Source organism: Maylandia zebra, linkage group LG14 (genome assembly GCF_041146795.1).
Source record: "Maylandia zebra isolate NMK-2024a linkage group LG14, Mzebra_GT3a, whole genome shotgun sequence".
Classification (NCBI taxonomy): Eukaryota; Metazoa; Chordata; class Actinopteri; order Cichliformes; family Cichlidae; genus Maylandia; species Maylandia zebra.
In genome coordinates, this window is record NC_135180.1 from 25,978,623 (window position 1) to 26,001,662 (window position 23,040).

General features: G+C 38.7%; 2 protein-coding genes across 2 annotated transcripts; both read right to left on the bottom strand.

Annotated features, from left to right (window-relative positions):
• Positions 1 to 270: 270 nt before the first annotated feature.
• On the bottom strand, positions 271 to 3,909 carry LOC101487037 (extracellular calcium-sensing receptor-like). The gene is made up of 8 exons (XM_012917092.5): positions 3,764 to 3,909; positions 3,199 to 3,493; positions 2,775 to 3,064; positions 2,255 to 2,550; positions 1,883 to 2,088; positions 1,523 to 1,744; positions 1,301 to 1,424; positions 271 to 1,175 (listed from the first exon to the last, which is right to left on the bottom strand). The coding sequence occupies exons 1-8, from the start codon at positions 3,868 to 3,870 to the stop codon at positions 271 to 273; spliced, it is 2,445 nt and encodes an 814-aa protein (XP_012772546.4). The 5' UTR covers positions 3,871 to 3,909.
• A 10,634-nt stretch (positions 3,910 to 14,543) lies between these two features.
• Positions 14,544 to 18,360, bottom strand: LOC101486753 (extracellular calcium-sensing receptor-like). Its single transcript, XM_004544023.6, has 8 exons — positions 18,317 to 18,360; positions 17,620 to 17,914; positions 17,228 to 17,517; positions 16,774 to 17,069; positions 16,247 to 16,455; positions 15,876 to 16,097; positions 15,661 to 15,784; positions 14,544 to 15,550 (listed from the first exon to the last, which is right to left on the bottom strand). Exons 1-8 carry the CDS (start codon positions 18,343 to 18,345, stop codon positions 14,646 to 14,648), a joined length of 2,370 nt encoding a protein of 789 aa, XP_004544080.3. The 5' UTR covers positions 18,346 to 18,360; the 3' UTR covers positions 14,544 to 14,645.
• Positions 18,361 to 23,040: the final 4,680 nt, after the last annotated feature.

The window sequence follows — 23,040 nt, forward strand, 5'->3', positions numbered from 1 at the left end:
AGGGATGGTTCAAACAATATCAAACAACTTAAAAAAAAGGACTCAGAACAAGATTCTGTTATCATGAAATGTGACTTTTATTTTTGTGCCTTGAAAAAAAATTGACCTTAATCAATTGCATTGAAAAATAGTAAATGTTTCAAAAATTGACATTTTGAAAATCTTAACGTAAATATTTGATTTCACTTAAAACTGAAAATCAAGTGATTTGCTGATTGTGTTGAAGGTGTATATTTTGAAACTACTGTTGCCATTTTAAGTGCAAAACCTCTAAATCCTATCCTTAGTCATGACATATTTCTTGGTGTTCTTCTCAGGCTTAAAAATTATGATGAAACACTTTGGAGCAAATATACACAGCATTAGTCCAAAGCTGGAGGCCAGAATGGCAAAAATCTCCACAACTACAGTGAATTTCCCAGGAGAACTGACATATGCTGGGATAAAGGTGATCCACACTGCACAGAATATCAACATGCTGAAGGTGATAAGCTTGGCTTCATTAAAATTGTCAGGTAATTTGCGGGCTAAGACAGCTAAAACAAAACAAAAGGCAGCAAGTAGGCCTATGTAACCGAGAACAGCCCAGAAGCCTACAGCAGAGCCTAATGCACATTCCAGGATTATTTTCTCCTTGTATGTGGTTAGATTTTTAATTGGGAATGGAGGGCTAAGTACCAACCATAATGTACATATTAAAACTTGAATAAAGGTGAAAGACACAACAGTCATTCTTTGTTGTGGAGGACCAAACCATTTCATGACATTGCTACCTGGAAGTGTAGCTTTAAAAGCCATTAAAACCACTATAGTTTTCCCAAGTACACAGGAGATACAGAGTACAAAGGTGATCCCAAATGCAGTGTGACGCAGCATGCAGGACCACTCTGATGGTGCTCCAATGAAAGTTAATGAACATAAGAAACACAGAGTCAGTGAAATGAGCAGCAGGAAGCTCAGCTCAGAGTTGTTGGCTCGGACAATTGGAGATGTCCTGTGATGAAAGAATACAGCCCCAGTCATAATGGCCAGACAGGCACCCAGAACTGAGAGTGTAGCCAGGATAATTCCTAGGAGGTCTTGAAATGAAAGAAATTCTACAGGCTTAGGGATACAAGTGTCTCTCTTTCTATTAGGCCAGAATTCCTTGTGACATGGTAAACAATCAGCCGAATCTGATTGAAATAAATACATAAATTAAAGACAAGAATTATAAGAATTGTAATATTTTAATCATTCATATTATTGTAGATATCCACCCTATCACATTTTACATGCATGGGCAAAAATTGTATTTTACCTGTAATATTATTTATCTCTCCCTCAGGACACGGTATACAGTCATAGCAGCAGATGGGTTTTCCTTTCTGCAGCACTTTACGAGTTCCTGGAGGACAACTGGCACTGCACACTGACACCGGCACCTGTCAAGACATAGAGGCTACATAATAACTGCAAATTTTTGCTATCATTATGTTAACCAAAGTCTTATTTGCCAAACTCTTGTCCTTTTACTCGTTACTTTTGTGCTACCCTCCATCCAGTTTATGCTTCTGTTAATCTGGAACTCCTGGCCTGCTGGCTGTGATGCATCATACAACCCTACAGTTACTATCTCAGTTATGCCAGTCTCACTTTTCCGCCAGTTAACCAACTCATAAATAGCCACAGGATCCCCATTAGCGTTAAATGACACATCGTATCTGTTTTGGGAAAAATTTACTTTCTTCATCTGAGTCAAAACCTGTGAAATTGTAAAAGCACAAAAAGGGAGGGGAAAGAAAGAAAGAACAACAGCAAAAATTAATTCATATTTGATTTCATTCAATGTACATTAGAGATAACAAAAAACATTAACACGGACTTGTTCATTTCAACTGACCTGTTTAGACTCTAACTTGGTTAGTTTTCTACACTGAGCTGTGACATTTTTTCCATGGCACACTGCATTATGGATGGCATGTGCTATTGCATACACAGCCTTGTACACCATGTTAGTAATTCTGAGCTGAGATGTGTCAGTGTATTGGCTTTGGAGATTCTTTATATCTTCAGTTCCATTACACATATTCATGTCTCCAACAGCACCTAAAACATGAACAGATGTTTATACTATTAAAAGTCAAAACAAATTTCAGACCTCTCTTATTTGATGCATTTAACCAATCAAGTTAGCATTTATCACTGACAGTAAATCAGAACAGTTCCAATGGTGAAATTCTATGAGTAACCAAATTTGTTGAATTAAAGTTACTTTTTTTCATTTTGCAGTTGAATTCATCCTCCCAGAACTCAGTAAGCACTGCAGAGGCAGCAACTTGAGAGGGTGAGAGATTGAGTAGAAACTCTCTGAGACCTGGGATTACAGATTTCTGAATCCCAAATCCAATGGCCCCAGCACAGAAACTGAATTTTGTTAATTCAGGACTGGTTACCCATGACTCACTGCCTATCCACTGGCGAGGTGGAAAAGGCTCACGTGATAGTTCCTTCAACAGGATCCTCATGTCTCCTAAAGCTGCAAATGCCACAATAACCATAGCTGTGGACCTTGAGAGACAACATAATATATTAGAAAGATTTTCAACTATATTTATTTAAGTAAGTTATTGATAAATGGTAAATTGATGGGTTCATATATAGCACTTTTCTACTATACCTGACTAGTCAAAAAACTTTATACAACATATTATTGTGGTATTTGACAGCATAAAATATTTATCTTTAGGATAATAAATTAATTGCCACACAAGTCATTTCTGTCATGTAGAAACCTGCGGATAACATCTGCTACTCTCTGGATCCTGTTCTGTGGGTGGGACCGATAGAAGGATACGGAGTATTCCACACAGATCCCCTCTTTCTGTGCTGCTTGTAGAAAAGATGCCATGCCATTATTTCCATAATCTGAATCTGACCGGACAGCACCTATCCAAGTCCAGCCAAACTGTTTTACCAGCTTTGCTAGTGCACCAGCTTGAAACTGGTCACTGGGGATTGTCCTGAAAAAATTCGGGTACTGCTGCTTGTCAGACAAGCATGCACATGTGGCAAAGTAGCTCACCTAAAGTGATAAAACAAAACAAAAATCGAATAAATTGATTAATTAATATAGCAGGGTAACAATGTACTGCAGTGTTAAAGTCATGCACAGGCATATTTTAAAGTCAAACTTTATCCAGAAATTCATATATTTACTTGAGGAACGTTAAAAGAACTGATGACTCGTGACAAGCTGATGGATGGTGTAGACCCAGACTCACCAACAACAGCCATCACCATACCAGATTGGGAGCAGTTGTTGCCAATGTAAAACACAGGGTCCAAGCTATTTAAAAACTGAAATGCCACATGCACCGTCACAAGCACTGATGCACATGAATCATAGATCTGATACCCCAGTTTGATTCCAGGCAACAGCTCTGTGTTGTTGTTAATCTGTTCGATGGCAAAGACCATTGCACGTGAAAAGCGCAGCTCACGTGTATTAATGCTGGAGACAGATAATTATGTCACTGTTATAATTTGAATCAGGTTAAATTACAACAGAACAGAACAGAATATACAGTCTAGGAAGATTTGCAGTTTGCAGCTATTTAACATTTATTCATTGTAATTTTTTTAATCAAAGGTTACATTAGAAATTATTTTCAGCGCACAGTTATGGAAAATCAGTAGAAAATAGGCACTAATAGATCTTGAGCATAACGTTAGAGTATTTTTTTCCTCACACAGAAACAACATACTTCTCTCTCTTACTGACCTCCCTTTGCATCTTACTGGCTCGGGCATGGTGGTGTAGTTACTGTCAACTGTGTGAATGTAGGAGTGAATGGAAAAAATACCACCAATAATGTAGTCTCCATCCATTGAGAATGCAGGTGGACGAGTGCTATTCTGCAGCTTGCATTTTACAGGTGAATCCGCAGTATCAACCTGATCATCTATAAGTGTAATCTTTTGATTGAAAGGATCTAAGGACACACCCAAGGCAAGAGCTGTGGTCAGGTGAAACAAACAAAAAGTCATAATCAAACTAACAAAATGAGCTGCTATCTCCATCCCTGCTTGATGTCAGGTGTCTGTATATGGGTGTAAGTGTGTTTACACTGGTTTTTATAAGTCTTAAGACAAAAGTCTTTTGTTCTACCCCTAAAGAGGACATGCCCATTACCGAGATGCCTTTGATTAAATCTTTATGTTCTATGATCTATGCATAAATAATTTCTACTGGTCATATCCAGTGTTGGGTAAGTTTCTTTAAATTAGTAACTTAGTTACATTACTAGTTACTTCTATCAAAAGTAACTCAGTTACTTCAAGTTACTCGTTACTTTCAGAGTAACTAGTTACTAGGGAAAGTAACTTTGGTTTTACTCAGAATTCTCTTGTTAATGTGTTGCTTCCGTAACTGGATACCCAGCAAGATTGCCAGTCTTCTAGTTTGCTTACTTGCCACAAGTGCACTGTGCCACCTACCAATAGAAAGGAAAAAATAATGTGCACATTTCCACGAGAGAAATCCCACGCCTGATTCTATCCTAGCCTGCTTTTTACATCCAACACAAAAACTGCAGTCGTGGTGCTTTCGATTGTACTCAGAACTCGGAAATTCATAAAGCCTTTGAATGAAAATAAACACTGTGATGTACAGTGATGTGACAGTGATGTACACTGTTCTGATGGTATATATGTATCAATCTATCAATTGTTTGTTGTAAGACTCGGATAATTATTTTTTTAAAAGTGAGACATTTTAAATGAGAATAAGAAAGTATTTCCTTGTGCCCCCCTTTCCCTTTTAATTCCGTACATGGACCCCTGGCAACACTTTGCTAGACCCACCCCTGCACAGTTACCAGCTGTCAGTTACTTAGAAAAGGATCCTGGTGTTATTTGGACTAACTTCCGGCTTGAGTGAACGCTGGCGCGTCTGGCTGCCGCTACTCACCGGTTCATTTTTCGATTATTTGGATTTATTTGGATTAATTGGATTATTTGGATTCAGATTTGAATGAACAGGGACATTCACACTCAGGACCAGATCGATCTCTGCCTGGGATTGAATTGCAACGCTTGTCCTCAACTTCTGTTATTTCAGCTGAATGTGTTCTCACGTCTTCTTCTCAGTGAGCGGCACTAGCTTAACTGTTTGAGCTATTTTAGCCTACCTGTTCGTTGCTCCGGCCGGCTCGGCTCCTTTTCCTCCACACAATCGAAGATGCGGACCAAGATGTTCCTGAGCTGGTCGGCACTATTTTGGATTCTCCTGACGCTCGTCTACCATCCTACGGCTGGACTGCTCTGCTATACAGCCGCTGAGCTCCTGCGCCTTCGCGGGCAGCTATCGCTCCCGTCGCCGGCAGAGCTTCACTACCACCCGGGCATCACTTTCCAGCCTCGCCAGAGATACATCCATCGCGGGTCCCGCAGGATTTTCCATAACTCCAATGGAACTAAATCGTTCTGGTCTGCTACTCGCCGCCCTCTCAGGAACCCTGATCGGGCTGTCAACCATCGATCTCTAACCCACCTGCCCAGGGCGCCCACCGCGATTAGCAAAAAAGAAGATACTCCACTCAACTTCGGTCTTCTAAACATTCGTTCACTGACAAGTAAGGGACCTCTCATCCAAGACCTCCTATCTGACCGTAAGTTTGACTTTTTCTGCTTAACTGAAACCTGGCAACAACCTGATGACTTTTCTCAGCTAAACGAATCTGCTCCTCTGGGGTTTGTTTACTTTTCTAAACCCCGCTGCTCAGGTCGTGGGGGTGGTCTCGCGATCCTTTTTCGCCAGCACTTGAAAGTCCTGCCGGTTAATGTTGATACCTTTAGTTCTCTAGAGGTCCTTGCATGTGAGCTGACTGGACCCATTCCCACTATCATAGCTACTGTATACCGCCCCCCCAAACCTAACCCTGTCTTTCTCAGTGACTTTGCTAATTTACTAACCCATCTTTCATCTCTCTCCCCAAATGTGATCTTGGTGGGAGATTTCAACATTCACATGGACAATAATGACCTTCTGCTCACCAGAGACTTTTCCTCCTGTCTCGAAGGCTCTGAATTTAAACAATTTATCGACTTCCCCACTCACTCTAAAGGACACACCCTGGACTTGGTCTGCTGTTCTGGTCTTACTCCCTCGAATCTTTCTGCTACTGAAATCCCCATAACTGACCACTTCCTCCTTTCATTTAACCTCACTCTCTGCTGCTCTTCTACCAAGCCAACCCGTCTCATCTCATTCCGCAACATCAAGAACATTGATATGGACATTCTCACTACCAGTTTGGACAATGTTCAGATTCCGGACTTCTATTCTACTCCTGATGATTTGTTGTTATATTATAATAATTGTCTACGCACTGTCCTTGATTCTCTGGCTCCTGTAAAAACCCACTCTGTTTCCTTCACTCGCTCTGCTCCCTGGTTTACCTCTGACCTTCGAGCTCTGAAGGCCAAAGCTCGGCAGCTAGAGCGTAAATATAAGAAATCTGGTTTAACTGTTGATTCAGAAATCTATAAATACCATGTACTTCAGTATAAAGACTCCATTAACAAGGCCAAACAAAGCTTCTACTCTGGTATTATCAGTTCTTATGAGGGTAATGCTAGGACTCTGTTTTCAGTTTTCAACAAACTAATTCAACCCCCCAACGCTTTACCACCGCACTTCTATTCCTCTGAAACATGCAACTCCTTGATGCTGTTCTGGACTACGAAAATCGATAACATCCACCAGCAACTCAGATCAAATGTTGTGTCTACGCCCTCTCCAGAACCTTTTCTCCTTTTTGAGCCGTTTTCCACTTTTCATCTTCCTGATTTATCTGATATTTCCGAGTTAATATGTAAATCAAAACCTGCCACATGTCATCTTGACCCCATGTCCACGGGGCTTGTGAAATCCTGCCTCTCTTCTTTACTCCCACTCATCTGTGCTATCATTCACTCTTCTCTCACCACCGGTATCGTTCCCTCCTTATTGAAGACTGCTCTAGTCACTCCTATACTGAAAAAACCTTCTTTAGATCCTAACAACTTTAACAACCTCCGTCCGATTTCCAATCTACCCTTCATTTCTAAGATACTCGAAAAAGTGGTTGCAGCTCAACTACATTTACACCTGGTTAATAATAACATCTATGAGAGATTTCAATCTGGTTTTCGCTCATGTCACAGTACCGAAACTGCTCTACTTAAAGTCACTAACGATCTCTTAATCGGAGCTGACTCTGGTCTTCTCACCATTCTCGTCCTTTTAGATCTGAGCTCAGCCTTTGACACCATTTCTCACTCTGTCCTTCTAAGCAGACTTTCCTCTCTCGGCATCTCTGACACACCCCTCGCCTGGTTTCAATCATATCTCCTCGACCGTTCCCAGTTTATTCAACTAAGATCATTCCGCTCTCGTCTATTCCCTGTCACCTCTGGTGTACCCCAAGGCTCAGTTTTAGGCCCTCTTCTCTTTATAATATACATCCTCCCTCTAGGTACCATCTTCCGCAAATTTGATCTTCAGTTTCACTGTTTTGCTGATGACACCCAGTTATATCTCTCTTGCAAACCTAATTCCTCCCTCCCACCTTCTTCCCTTACAGAATGTCTATCCGAGTTAAAATCCTGGTTTACCTCTAATTTTCTAAAGCTCAATGAGGATAAAACTGAGATCCTCCTTATTGGCACCAAATCCAACCTTTTGAAGGCAAACCATTTCTCACTCACCATTGATAACTCCACGTTCTCCCTTCTCCTCAGGTTAAGAGCCTTGGTGTCATCCTAGACAGTACACTTTCTTATAAATCACACATCAATAACCTCACCCGTTCTGCCTACTTCCATCTACGTAACATTAACAGATTGCTTCCTTCTCTTTCCACCCAGTCTACGTCCATTCTTGTACATAGTCTTGTTACCTCCCGTATTGACTACTGCAATTCTCTTCTGCATGGTCTCCCCCAAAAATCCCTCCATAAGCTTCAACTGGTTCAGAACTCTGCTGCTCGCATTATCACCAGAACCCCCTCCTACCAGCACATCACCCCTGTTCTTCAGGAACTTCACTGGCTCCCTGTGAAATTCCGGATAATTTTCAAACTTCTTCTGCTCACCTTCAAGGCCCTTCATAACCTCGCTCCTTCTTACCTTTCTGACCTGTTAACCACCACTTGTTCTGCCCGTTCACTTCGTTCTTCTTCTTCTGTCCAGCTTACTGTACCTTCCTTCCGCCTCACCACCATGGGAAGCAGAGCTTTCAGCTGCTCTGCTCCCAGGCTGTGGAATTCTCTGCCCCCTGAAATAAGAAATATTGGTTCTCTCCCCCAGTTTAAATCCCAACTCAAAACTCATCTGTTCAAATCTGCATATTCACTGTGAATACACTGTTTGTTCATTTTATCTTGTGCTTTATTTTATTGTTCTTATTCTGCCATTGTTTTACTAATTGTTTTATCCTATTGTAAAGTGTCCTTGGGTGACTTGAAAGGCGCTCATAAATAAAATTTATTATTATTATTATTATTATTATTTGTCTCTCAGAAACAGTTCATAACTTCTCTTCAACTCATTCATGTCACCTAAAAGGTAAACCTCTTTCTCCATCACAGCTCTGATGATTCAGTAAGGACATCTCCTGGTTTCATCTTCATGTTTCCCACTCACCACATATTCAAACCGATATCATGACCAGCAGGTTTACAGCTGTGGCTCCAGCAAACATCAGCTGATACTAGAAATTAATATTAAATAAATTCTAACAACAGCTGATCAAGCTTAAACGTGCTGCTGTTATTTACCGCAACATCCGCTGGTTTCCTCTTTCTGGCGCAAAGTGGGCGATAAATAAACAAGAGAGAAAAGCCGATCAGCTGATCATTGATCAGTTTCATGATTAAAGTAGAAACAGGAGAGGGAGGGGAGAGAATGAGAGAAGAAGAGGCAGCTGTGCAGCAAAGACACAGAATAACTCCAGCTTTGTGTCTTTTTTATTGTAGCTGAAGTCCGGGACAAACTGTGTTCCTTTTCACCTCAATACGAAACGCGTAATATTTTCTCTGAATACGAGACGATTCCGTTTTTTACGGAACGGTTGGCAACTCTAATAATTAACTCTATGAACAAAATAAAGTTCATTTCTTTGTTTGTAATATGCAAAAAAAAACATGTTTTAAATTCTCGATGATACAATATACATTTAATATTAATTTAATGTGATCCTGGCTATAGTCTCAGTTCTGGTTATAGTAAAGTGAACAAAACCATGTCCCCCATCAAACCCCCAAATATGTTAGTATGTCTGTGAAGGTTCTCTGTCCAGGTCATTGTAGTCTAGGAGCTTGGAAAGAAAAGCGTCTGGACTTCTTTAAGTTGCTTTAAGACATTTCACTTCTCATCCAAGAAGCTTCTTCAGGTCTAAGGGGACGTGCCCTATGGGAGTGTCCCCAAAGATGGACATGAACCCCATGTTGATCCTCTACATAATCACACGAGCCAAGGTGTGAAAATGGGTGTGGATCACAATCAGCCAAGGTTTCGGGTGAACCCACTGTGAAACCTAGCCCCACCCTACCATGTGATTTCCTGATGTCCAAAGGACGTTAAGGCGTCTGGGAGGGAATCTCGAAAATGGATTAAAGATGGCAAACAGTGCATGCCGTAAACCACTGCCTCTGTTCAAAGATAGTCGTTTACAGTAGACATAGATGGCTTCTTTCACTCCTCTTTCAAACCATCTGTCTTCTCTGTCCAAAATGTGAAGATTGGCATCCTCGAAAGAGTGACCTTTGTCTTTAAGATGCAGATGACATCCCAGTCTTGTCCTGTTGACGTGGCTCTTCTATGTTGTGCCATGCATTTAATGTAGAGGGCTGAGCATTCCTTGCTACACTGTACAACATATGCTCCGTTGCTAAGTTTGTGTTTAGGACTTCTGTCTTCTCAAGCTTCTTGTGCTGCTTCTTCCTGATGTTGCTACACAGCAAATTCAAAAGTGTTAAATGTTTTGGTGTTAATAGTCTTCTTGCAAAAGTAGAGTTAATTTTACTCTAAGCAGAGTCACATTCTTTTAATGTAACTCTGAGGTGTAAAATGATAGTAGTTAAAATAGAGTGTTAAAAATGAGTGCTTCTATGTCAAATCTGGAGGTGTTACAATGGAAACATTAACTCTTGACCTCTTAACTCTGAACTCCTACAGGGGCTATGACACCAACAGAGTAAATTCACAGACTCCGGCCCCAGCACGGCTCCAATCGAAGCTGAAGTGAAGCCGTTTCAGAACATTTTGCTCTACATATTTGAGTTGTTTGCCATGCTTGGTAAGTCATTTTTTCAAAGATTGTTTCAATTATTATTATGAGCTTTTACTTCTGTGGCTCTTTGGAGTTGAGACAAAGCTGTGTGAAAGGCATTAGCCATGTTGCTCGCTGATAGCATAATATTCTGTTTTAGCTAGCTGAAAGGTATTGTTTGCGGGCAAATACCACAGCCTTGAAAAAAAGCTTGCATGTGAATTTTCAGTCAAACTTTTGGTCAAATACACCTAAAACAATGTGTAGAATGTGAAATGTTGGTATAATGGTGCTACTTGAAGCCTGAAAATGATCTCCCATAAAAAAAAAAAACACGAGCAAACAGCAGTAGCAGGCGTCCTGACTGGGTTCTACGTTAGCATAGATCCCTCCAGAGTTTTGTGCACACGGTTTAGGTAAAAATTAAAAAGGTTGAGGTTTTACATTTAGTTCAGTATTACCTGTTGCCTGTGTCTTTGTCTTTTGGGAAAATACTTTACACAAGTAATGGCTCAAAAAGGATTCCTTTTTTTTTTTACTGTGCTGCAATTGTTTACTGGATTATTTGTGCCATTAATTAGTGTCAACTAATTTTTATTCAATCTCCGCACAGGATATGCTTGTGAAGATGGAATATGGGGGAGAGCAGAAGTGCGTTGAAGTTCCACAAAGGGATGAATGAAGGACATGCATATTGTATTGAAGAAATAAGTGATGAGAATGCTGTTATTTGCATTTACCATGTCAGACCTTTTGATAAACAAAATTCTAATGAAAGTGAGAACATGTACACTGTTACATCTTTCAGAAAATGTTTTGAAATTGTGGTGCACAGTTCAGAATAAATGTTTTTCAAAAACCATTGCGTCTTTTTAGTAAATGTTTATTTCCAAAAGAAATTTCTAGAAGTTCAGAACAGTAAAATTCCCGCTTTTTAGAATGAATTAGAAGATAACTCTTACGTAGTTAAACTAAAATACTCTTTGAGAGTTAATATATAAACTCTTAACACCAAGTGTTAAATTATCAACTCCAGACAGATTTGGTGTTTAACACTAAATCAGAGTTAACGTACCAACTCTCCAAAAAGAGTTAAATTAACACTCTCTGGTGTGGACCCATATAGACACTTTAATAGTGTTGAAATCAAATCCGACAGTGTTAATTTGGACATGCTGGATTTGCTGTGTATCATTCAGAACTGGTACATCTATCACTACGACCGTTTTCTTCTGTTTGTATACCACCTCTACGTCCAGTTGCTTAGTCACCACCATTTTGTTCATCTGTATCTGGAAGTCCCACAGGACTTCTTACAGGACCCTTAGCATTGTCATTTTCCACCACCCTAGGGGGTGTCTTGCTTGGTAGTTTCCAAGTCCATACCTGGACAAGCAAGCTGTCCATACCTGGACAGCTTGCTGTACTTCTTATGCACCTTCTTTGTCGCACCTTTCTGCAGCTCCAATAGCTGGCTAACCTCTCTCCATGCTACCTTGATCTTAGACTCTAATCTCCTTCTCCATTGAGGGTACTGCTCCTTGTAGCTGTTCAACTTATAACTCATTGATCACTGCTGCCGTGACGTAATGGTAATGGTGACGGTAGGTATTGTCCGTAGTGCTGCATTCAAATGAGACACGCCCATAAGATCTTGTGGGATTTCAAGATACAGACATTAACCCTTTAAGACCTACCATAGAACCAAGTCCGCCAGAGCTTACTTTATATTTTTACATGCTGTGGAGCCATTTTTGGGAGCATTTCAAGTTGCTATACAACCATTATAGCCCAAATTTTAATAATATGTATGCATTAAGTCCATAGTAACTACATAAATTGCAAAAAAGTGCAATAAACTACAAAAAATTTGAAAATCGTCTTTGCTTTTTTCTACATATGTTTCTACTTACAGAAATTTAAGAGGTTTATCCCTCAAAACTTTAAATACAAAAAAGTTGCAAAAAACAGTTTACAACAACAGGAAATTTATTTTGAGTGTCTTTATAGTTTTATTTTTGAGATACACCAATTTTTATATACTGCAGAAAAAACAATCCTATAATGTAAATTTGCAGAGAAAACAGCATCGGCATAAAAATAAACTATTTAGAGCAGTGCAATTTGAGTTCTAAGCATCCCAGAAACTATTCAGAAAAGCATAAAATCAAACATGACTTTTAAAAACACCAGTAAAGGCTTATAAGGCCTACAAGTAAAAAACGACATTTTCCACAAAAATGACGTCACCTCCGGTTTCAGGGAGGTAATGGCGGACATGCGATAGTTCACACTGATGTCTATTTCAATGTAGGAAGTGTTCCGAACAGCTGATTGGATCAGCAAAGTGTGTTTCTGGAATATTATGTTTTTGTTCCTGCAAGAGCTTTTTATGCAATTTTTGCAAAGCTTTATGTGGAAGGAAACCATGAACTAGGACAAGCTGATGGCATAAGATGTAAGTACAACTCATTTGGTTTCATATGCAAAAAAAATTATTGCACTAGCTTATGTGGTTCCGGTTCTACCAGGATTTAAAAATAGTTCCGCAAAACAGAGCGTGCCGCTCCAACCGGCTTTAAAGGGTTAATGCATGAAGGAGCATTTCCACAGGTCCTTCCACCCTGCAGCTGTCAGACTGTACAATCAAAACTGCTCCCAACAAACATGTTTACATCAGCGCTGTACTTTGCACTAATCAATCGAACAACTACAACTGTTAGAACTTGCAAATTACTTTTCTCAGTTTATATATACTAACTTATTGGAAGTGAAATGTCTACTTTTTAACGCACAGGGACAATACACAATCTGTACTTTTCTAATTATTCTTAACTATTTAAACATCTTTCAGTATCCTACTCTGTTTGCACACTACAACCTGGGTTTACCACTTATCTGTACTTTAATTTTAATAACTGTACAGTACTGTTTTGGTAACTATTGTCCATGATGTAAATATGTTTACTTTGTGTGTTTTCGTTCTATGTTCTGTGTCCTATTCTGTTTCTAGATGTGGTTTTTTGTGATGTTACAACCAAACTTCCCCCGTTGGACAAGGACTATTCTATTCTATTCTATTCTATACTAAATTATTAGTATAATAATTTATACTAATAAATAATTTCTTAATTATAAAATAATTAAGAAATCTAAAACAAGTATTATTTGACATAAAACAATTTCCCTGTTTTTGTTAAAAATGTCCCTTTTTTTGTTCACATTTCAATTAAATTCCTGTCATATTTCATTGAATGCAAACAAAGAAACAAACCAAAAACAATGAAACAAACAAACAAAAGCAAACAAACAGTGATGGGTCAGTATTTGCTATATAATGGTACTACAAAATGTTTCTGTTGTTTGACACACAGCACAGATAAACAGTAACAAAGATTTCATGTTTATATGAAATACTTTGAAATAAACCAACCCTTTTCTGTATCTATACAGCAGAGGACTGAACTGTACTTCGACCTTACCACAGTGACAAATTCAAACGCAGTCTAACTTTCGATCACTTTTCCTCATTTATGTTTAAATGACATATGTACACCTACCACTGTGGTTAAGTAGCCTTAGAAACAAATAACTTCAACATATACATGCATTTTGGGTTTGTGCATGACCAATGTACTCCAGCACTTAAACAAACATAGCTATACCTCTGCCTCTGGAACTCACTATATTTTAAACCCTGGTTAATACCCTAACTATATGCTGTGCTTGAGTGAACACTGATTTAGAGATTGGTTTAATGCCATGGCAGTCTTTTGTTTTGTAAATGTTGCTATGCAATTTTCTGGTAGGTGAATTTGTGGTAGGTACTGCTTTGCTTTGGGAAGCTACAGCCGTGCGCTTGCTTGTGCAACATTTAGATGTGTGGTAAATTTCAAAGTAGCATCCACATGCAAACACAGGGTTTCCCAGTGGCAACCAATGAATTCATTTTAATTAAATTCCAAGCATAAACATATAACATGGCAAACTTTACTCATTTCAAATTACATTTATGCTGGTAATTTTTCCCTTAGCTTTTGATACAAATGGAAATATTGTAAGCAATGGTATCTAACCACTGAGAAAAAACTCTGGACAAAATCATGTTTACATGGGATCATGAATTTATTTAGATTCTTAACTTTGGAATAATTATTTTTACATTAAGAAATACAGGTATAAATAATGTATAATTGAATAACATTATATGTATATTAAGAAATTATTCACAGAAAGAATTATAATTATTTAATTTAAATAACAACTAAAACTAAAGAATTTTATTATGTACTATTATGTAAACTGTGAAATGTCTGCTTGCAATAGTAACCATTTTTGAAACAAGGATATACTATGATTGGTTTTTGTTCATCAAATTTTTCTTGGTGTTCTTCTCAGGCTTAAACAAAATGATAAAACACTTGGGAGCAAATATACACATTATTAGTCCAAAGCTAGAGGCCAGAATGGCAAAAATCTCCACAACTACAGTGAATTTCCCAGGAGAGCTGACATATGCTGGGATAAAGGTGATCCACACTGCACAGAATATCAGCATGCTGAAAGTGATGAATTTGGCTTCATTGAAATTATCAGGTAATTTGCGGGCTAAGACAGCTAAAACAAAACAAAAGGAGGCAAGTAGGCCTATGTAGCCGAGAACAGCCCAGAAGCCAACAGGGGAGCCTAAATCGCATTCCAGTATGATTTTCTCCTTGTATGTGGTTAGATTTTTAATTGGGAATGGAGGGCTAAGTACCAACCAAATAGTACATATTAAAACTTGAATAAAGGTGAAAGACACAACAGTCATTCTTTGTTGTGGAGGACCAAACCATTTCATCACATTGCTACCTGGAAGTGTAGCTTTAAAAGCCATTAAAACCACTATAGTTTTCCCAAGTACGCAGGAGATACAGAGTACAAAGGTGATGCCAAACGCAGTGTGACGCAGCATGCAGGACCAATCAGATGGTGCTCCAATGAAAGTTAATGAACATAAGAAACACAGAGTCAGTGAGATGAGCAGCAGGAAGCTCAGCTCAGAGTTGTTGGCCCTGACAATTGGAGATGTCCTGTGATAAAAGAATACAGCCCCAGTTATGATGGCCAGACAAGCACCAAGAACTGAAAATGTAGCCAGGATAATCCCTAGGATGTCTTGAAATGAAAGAAATTCTACAGGCTTAGGGATACAAGTGTCTCTCTTTTTGTTAGGCCAGAACTCTTTGTGACATGGTAAACAATCAGAAGAATCTAAATGGAAAGAATAAAGAAAATCAGAGAGGGCTTCTTGCAAAATATTCAGTGTTACAGACATTTGCCATAAAGGCATTTTAGGAAATATGGAAATAATTCTTTTCTACCTGTAGTATTACTAATCTCGCCCTCAGGACATGGTATACAATCATAGCAGCAGATGGGTTTTCCTTTCTGCAGCATTTTACGAGTTCCTGGAGGACAACTGGCACTGCACACTGACACCGGCACCTGTAAAAGACATGAAAACAGCAGAATAGATGTAATTATTACAGAGCTGTAATAATTCCATTCTTTAAAGTTTCATTCAGATTGTCATTACTTTTGTGGTACCCTCCATCCAGGTTATGTTTCTATTGATCCGGAACTCTTGGCCCACTGGCAGTGATGCATCATACAGCCCTACAGATACCATTTTAACATCTCCACTTTTACTTTTTTGCCAGTTAACCAGCTCATAAATTGCTACAGGATCCCCATTATCATTAAATGACATGTCATTCCCGTTTTGAGAAAAATGCACTGTTTTCAGCTGATTTAAAACCTGAAAGGATCAGTTAAGACAGGATGAGAGGGGAGAGGGAAAAAAGAAAACAATACTCTGTAATAATTTTTACTTTTACTATTAATAATTAATTTACATTAGCATTTTACTATGGGTAATGAAGTCACCGGAACTGATTTTTGACTGACCTGTTTGGACTCTAACCTGGTCAGTTTGTCACACTGAGATGTGACGTTTTTTCTCTGACACACTGCATTATGAATGGCATGTGCTATTGCATACACGGCCTTGTACACCATGTTAGTAATTCTAAGCTGAGACGTGTCAGTATATGGGCTTTGGAGATTCAGTATGTCTTCTTTTCCATCACACACGTTATTCTTTGTAGCAGCAGCACCTACAGATACAGAAAGACAGGGCAGATGATTTCACCATTGAATGAAAAATATTAGATGCCTTCTCTCTGATACATTTAACCAATTATCTTAACATTCACAATCAGATTTGACAAAGGGTTAAAAAAAACATTGGAACTAAAATACTTGAACTTGACCTAAAAGTCTTTATATCAAGTGAGATTATTTTCACTGATGCATCCTTTTTCAAATTCATATTTCATTATTTTGTGGAAATGGATTTGCTCATGAAGCAGCAGCAGACTTTATAACACCATGAGTTTGTCAGAGTAATTTTAAAACTAAGAACACTTTATTACTTTTTTTCAGTGTGCAGTTGAATGCATCCTCCCAGAACTCTGTAAGCAATGCAGATGCTGCTACTTGAGAGGGAGACAGATTTAGCAGGAAATCTCTGAGACCTGGGATTAAAGACTTCTGAATCCCAAATCCAATGGCCCCAGCACAGAAACTGTACCTCATTAATTCTGGGCTGGTTACCCATGCCTCACTGCCTATCCACTGGCGCGGTGGGGAAGGATTACGTGAAAGCTCCTCCAACAGGATTGCCATATCCCCTATAGCTGCAAATGCCACAATAACCATAGCTGTAGACCTTGAGAGACAACATAACACATTAGAAGCTTTTTTGTTTTTAACTGTGTAAAATGCAAAGTATCAATCTCAATAACTTACTGTGGAATATGTCACCACAAAACATTTATTTATAAGAATGTAAACTAATCTCCACACAGTTAATATTAATGTGGAAACCTGCGAATAACATCTGCTACTCTCTGGATCCTGCTATGTGGGTGAGTCCGATAGAAAGATACAGAGTATTCCACACAGATCCCCTCTTTCTGTGCTGCTTCTAGAAAAGATGCCATCCCATTATTTCCATAATCCGAATCTGATCGAACAGCACCTATCCAAGTCCAGCCAAAGTGTTTTACCATCTTGGCTAGTGCACCAGCTTGGAACTTATCACTGGGAATTGTTCTGAAAAAATTCGGGTACTGCTGCTTGTCAGACAAGCATGCACATGTGGCAAAGTGGCTAACCTAAAGCAAAAGAGGAAACAAAACTCTTTCAATGACAGCACAATCAAAAATAATTCACATCCATATTTCCAATCTAAAGTTTCCAGAAATTCAAATATTTACCTGAGGAACCTTAAAGGAACTGATGACTCGTGACAAGCTGATGGATGGTGTAGACCCAGACTCACCAACAACAGCCATCACCATACCAGATTGGGAGCAGTTGTTGCCAATGTAAAACACAGGGTCCAAGCTATTTAAAAACTGAAATGCCACATGCACCGTCACAAGCACTGATGCACATGAATCATAGATCTGATACCCCAGTTTGATTCCAGGTAGCAGGTCTGTGCTGTTGTTAATCTGTTCAATGGCAAAGATCATTGCACGTGAGAATCGCAGCTCTCGAGATTCCATGCTGGAGACACACAATTATGTTACTGTTAGAATTTAGCCTACAAAAACTTAAATTTCAAGAAATCACCCTAACAAACAGGCTTTTTTGGACTATGGTCAGATGATCACTGTAATATATCTTTTGATTAAAGGCATGACAGGGTAACCCTGAGCCATTTATTATGAGAAACTAATGTAAAATACAAAGAGGAAGTCAAATTATTTTTTATATAAAAATATTAAGTAACACATTTATAAAGCAATTGCTTAACACACTATATAATTTCAGTTTTTAAAACAATAAGCAGAATGTCTATGGATTACTCAGTATTTTTACATATACTAAAATAAAAGCAAAGAATTTTCAGCCCAGTACAAAAGCAATGCAGCATCCTTTTAGCACCAATTTCTCTCTCTTACTGACCTCCCACTGCATCTTACTGGCTCAGGCATGGTGGTGTAGTTATTGTTAACTGTGTGCACATAGTTGTGAATAGAAAAAATACCACCAATAGTGAAGTCTCCATCCATTGAGAATACAGGTAGACGAGTGCTACCCTGCGGCTTACAATTCACAGATGAAACCACAGTACCAGCTAGAGCCCCTGTAAGTGGAGTCCTCTGATACAAATCATTTAGAGAAACACCCAAGGCAGCAGCTGAGTTCAGGTGAAACAAACATACAGCCAATACCAGACCAATGAAAGCCACCGCTTTCTCCATCCCTGCTTGATGTCAGGTGTTTCTATATAGCAAGCTTGTGTTCTCACTCATTTTTATAGCTTATCACACCCACTAGTTTTGGTATAACTTTTCAAAAGATCACGCCCTTACCTAGTAGCCTTTAATTAAGTCTGTATGTTCTATGAACTATGGATATAGCAATATGATCATATCTCTGTTTTCCTCTTGTGAACCATTACCCAATTTGAATATCTTTTCTAATTTAAATTTAGATACACATCTAATTGATTGATTTTAACAATAAGATATTCTATGATTTATTGTTTCACTACAAATATTTAAAAAAATATTCAGGAAATATATCATTCTAAAACTTGGCTCTAAGTTCAATTTAAAGTTCACTGCTATGTAATTTATATTCACAATTGTCATTGGCTGGGTCTCTCACATGCAGTGCCAGCATTTTGAATTTATTTCTCTATTATTGAGTTTCTTATGTTAGGTTTGTGATTATTAGTTCATGTTTTATTCGTATTTAGGGTTAAGCTGAGCTTTAGGTTAGCCATCATTTATCATCTGTCTCCTTGGTTTTTGTGTTTGGTTTCTTGTCTAGTCTAGTCTGTCAAACTTGTGTTGTCATGTCTATATCTCCATGTTTCCTCGTTTATTTTGAAGGAGTCTTGTCTTCTTTGTCATTGTGTTTAGTTTCACTTAACCTGTGACTGTCACGGCGAGTGAGATGAGCCGTGTGGAAGTAATTTCCTCTTGTACTTACCCACTGTAGTGTATATTTCAGTGTTTTTTCTGTAACGCTACCGATCTCCGACTTGTATCCCCATGTAATGTCTGTGTTGTGTGTGTAAGGTCGGGGGTCCCATTTCACTGCAGGGCAACCTGCATGTAGCGAATAAAGCTTTGATTGATTGATTGATTGATTGATTGATTGATTGATTAATTGATAAAGGAGGATCCAAATGCAGGCACTTGTAAAGGTGTGAAGGTGGTTTATTAACCCTTTACAGCTGATCGGAGTGGGCACGCTCTGTTTTGCGTAACTATTTTTAAATCCCAGTAGCACTGCAACCACGTAAGCTAGCGCAAAAAATTTTTTTGCATATGAAACCGGAGGAGTTGTACTTACATCTTATGCCATCAGCTTGTCCTAGGTCACGGTTTCCTTCCACATAAAGCTTTGCAAAAACTGCATAAAAAGCGCTTGCAGGAACAAAAACATAATATTCCAGAAACACGCTTTACCGATCCAATCAGCTGGTCATAACACTTCCTACGTTGGAATAGACGTCAGCGCGAACTTTTGCATTTCCGCCATTACCTCCCCGAAACCGGAAGTGACGTCATTTTCGCGGAAATGTAGTCTTTTTTACTATCAGGGCCTCAGGGCCTATACCCGTCTTTTTAAAAGTTATCTTTGACTTTATGACTTTCTGTGTCGTTTCTGGGATGCTTAGGACTCATATTGCACTGCTGGAAATAGTTTATTTTGATGCATATGCTGCTTTTTTGCAAATTTGCAGTATAATATTTATTTTCGTTTTTCCTGCAGTGTATAAAAATTGGTGTATTTCAAAAATAAAACTATGAAGACACTCAAAATAAATTTCCTGTGGTGGGAAACTATTTTGTGCAACTTTTTTGTATTTACAGTTTTGAGGGATACGCCTCTTAAATTTCTCTAACTACAAATATATGTTAAAAAAGCAAAAACGATTTTCAATTTTTTTGTAGTTTATTGCACTTTTTTGCAATTTATGTAATTACTATGCACTTAATGAATACATATTATTAAAATCTGGGCTATAATGGTTGTATTGATGTATAGCAACTTGAAATGCTCCCAAAAATGGCTCCACAGCATGTAAAAATATAATATAAGCTCTGGCGGACTTGGTTCTATGGTAGGTCTTAAAGGGTTAAACACAAAATAAAAATGGACAAATGGCAAACGGAGGAAGGACTAAACTATACTGGGAACAAACTAACTACTGGACACGAACCTGAACAAGAATGAGAGCAAGCTGAGGCAGACGATGGTTGACAGCAGGGAAAACACACGAGTGAGACATGGTGGATACACAGACGGACAAGCAACTACAATGACAGAAGACTTAAATACACTCAGAGAAACACAGGAAGATTACACACAGGTGGGGGACACAGTTGGGAGTAATTAACGAGACGAGACAAAAAAAAATCTAATAAGTAAATTTTAAGAGCGGACATTTATTGATATATAGTTGCATTTTCGAAACATGGGTTAAAAAATGGACACAGAGCATGTCTATGAGAATGGACAGATCATGTATAGCAGTATAGATGGGTTTGATTTGATTATACTGATGATAGTAAAGTCAAATCTAAAGCCAAAAAACCCTATATCTGATGCAGCTCCAGAGACGTGTCAAAATTTTCTAAATATTCTTCTATTGTGTTCTCGAGATTTTAAAAAAAATATTTTGTTTTCCTTGATTTGGTTTTAAGTGTATATTTTGAGATTTTCATGCCATAATCTAATTGGCTACACATTTCCAAACACAGGGTCAGAAGAAAAGAAAAGAAAAAAAAAGTCTTCGCTCCAAAAAATGGTAATAAACACATTAAAAAGATTATTTAATTTTTTTTTACTGTTTTTTTATGTTTAAAACTATATGATGATGACATAGAACAAGAATTTATGAACATGGGATGGGATATGAGAATTCCAATTGACAGCTGCTATAAATAGATTAGTGTATGATATGACTGACTGGACCATAATGCTGGAAATTTAAAGGCTTTAAAGACCCAGGCCATGGCCCTGGGTCTTTGACCCAGAGTTTTGGGTTTTGCACTAGTTTGTTTATTGGTTACTTTTGTTCCTTGCTGATTTTTCCCCATTATTGTAAATCTTCTGTGTTTAGGGTTTTGTTTTCGCTACCATTGTAATCTGATTTTCTTTTAGTGTTTCTTGTCCATATTTTGAATTCCTTGGGTTTAAGTCTAGCCTTCCTATCCTCTTGTATCTTGTCAAGTCTTTGTTAATGCATCTCTATTATTATTTTTTTTGTTTTTTGTTTTTTGTTTTTTTTTTTTGGGGGGGGGGGGTTATGTGGTCTTTTACATTTTGTGTCTTGTATTTAGTATTACTTCCTTTATTGTGCCTTCATTACTTTTGTCCGTCTTTTTGCCATGGCGTGTCTAGCCTTCCTGTCATGTTCAAATCTGACCAGTTTACAACTTAAAACACTCATAAATATTGTGTTTTACATCTCATTGCCTCAAGGCCTTATTATATTCTCCACACATGCACTTGAACATATAAAAGTGATGATCACCTCTTCCATTGAATTGAGTGTTTTAATACTACTACTACTCTACACTCAGAAAAATTATGGTTCTTAAATGGTTCTTCAGATGTCTTCATGGTTCTTTAAAGAACCATCATACAGTGGGGCAAAAAAGTATTTAGTCAGCCACCAATTGTGCAAGTTCCCCCACCTAAAATGATGACAGAGGTCAGTAATTTGCACCAGAGGTACACTTCAACTGTGAGAGACAGAATGTGAAAAAAAATCCATGAATCCACATGGTAGGATTTGTAAAGAATTTATTCGTAACTCAGGGTGGAAAATAACTATTTGGTCAATAACAAAAATACAACTCAATACTTTGTAACATAACCTTTGTTGGCAATAACAGAGGTCAAACGTTTACTATAGGTCTTTACCAGGTTTGCACACACAGTAGCTGGTATTTTGGCCCATTCCTCCATGCAGATCTTCTCGAGAGCAGTGATGTTTTGGGGCTGTCGCCGAGCAACACGGACTTTCAACTCCCGCCACAGATTTTCTATGGGGTTGAGGTCTGGAGACTGGCTAGGCCACTCCAGGACTTTCAAATGCTTCTTACGGAGCCACTCCTTTGTTGCCCGGGCGGTGTGTTTTGGATCATTGTCATGTTGGAAGACCCAGCCTCGTTTCATCTTCAAAGTTCTCACTGATGGAAGGAGGTTTTGGCTCAAAATCTCACGATACATGGCCCCATTCATTCTGTCCTTAACACGGATCAGTCGTCCTGTCCCCTTGGCAGAAAAACAGCCCCATAGCATGATGTTTCCACCCCCATGCTTCACAGCAGGTATGGTGTTCTTGGGATGCAACTCAGTATTCTTCTTCCTCCAAACACGACGAGTTGAGTTTATACCAAAAAGTTCTACTTTGGTTTCATCTGACCACATGACATTCTCCCAATCCTCTGCTGTATCATCCATGTGCTCTCTGGCAAACTTCAGACGGGCCTGGACATGCACTGGCTTCAGCTGCGGAACACGTCTGGCACTGTGGGATTTGATTCCCTGCCGTTGTAGTGTGTTACTGATGGTGACCTTTGTTACTTTGGTCCCAGCTCTCTGCAGGTCATTCACCAGGTCCCCCCGTGTGGTTCTGGGATCTTTGCTCACCGTTCTCA

What these genes read in the sequence shown, in the direction of transcription:
- LOC101487037 (XM_012917092.5), bottom strand. Translation starts at nt 3,870, where the DNA reads ATGGATGGAGACTACATTATTGGTGGTATTTTTTCCATTCACTCCTAC. An exon ending in CAACTGCAAAATGAAAAAAA is followed by an intron (nt 2,089 to 2,254) that starts GTAACTTTAATT and finishes TTCATGTTTTAG; the next exon opens with GTGCTGTTGGAGACATGAAT. An exon ending in GGATGGAGGGTAGCACAAAA is followed by an intron (nt 1,425 to 1,522) that starts GTAACGAGTAAA and finishes ATGTCTTGACAG; the next exon opens with GTGCCGGTGTCAGTGTGCAG.
- LOC101486753 (XM_004544023.6), bottom strand. Translation starts at nt 18,345, where the DNA reads ATGCCTGAGCCAGTAAGATGCAGTGGGAG. An exon ending in GTAGCAGATGTTATTCGCAG is followed by an intron (nt 17,070 to 17,227) that starts GTTTCCACATTA and finishes TTGTCTCTCAAG; the next exon opens with GTCTACAGCTATGGTTATTG. An exon ending in CCAGGTTAGAGTCCAAACAG is followed by an intron (nt 16,098 to 16,246) that starts GTCAGTCAAAAA and finishes TGATCCTTTCAG; the next exon opens with GTTTTAAATCAGCTGAAAAC.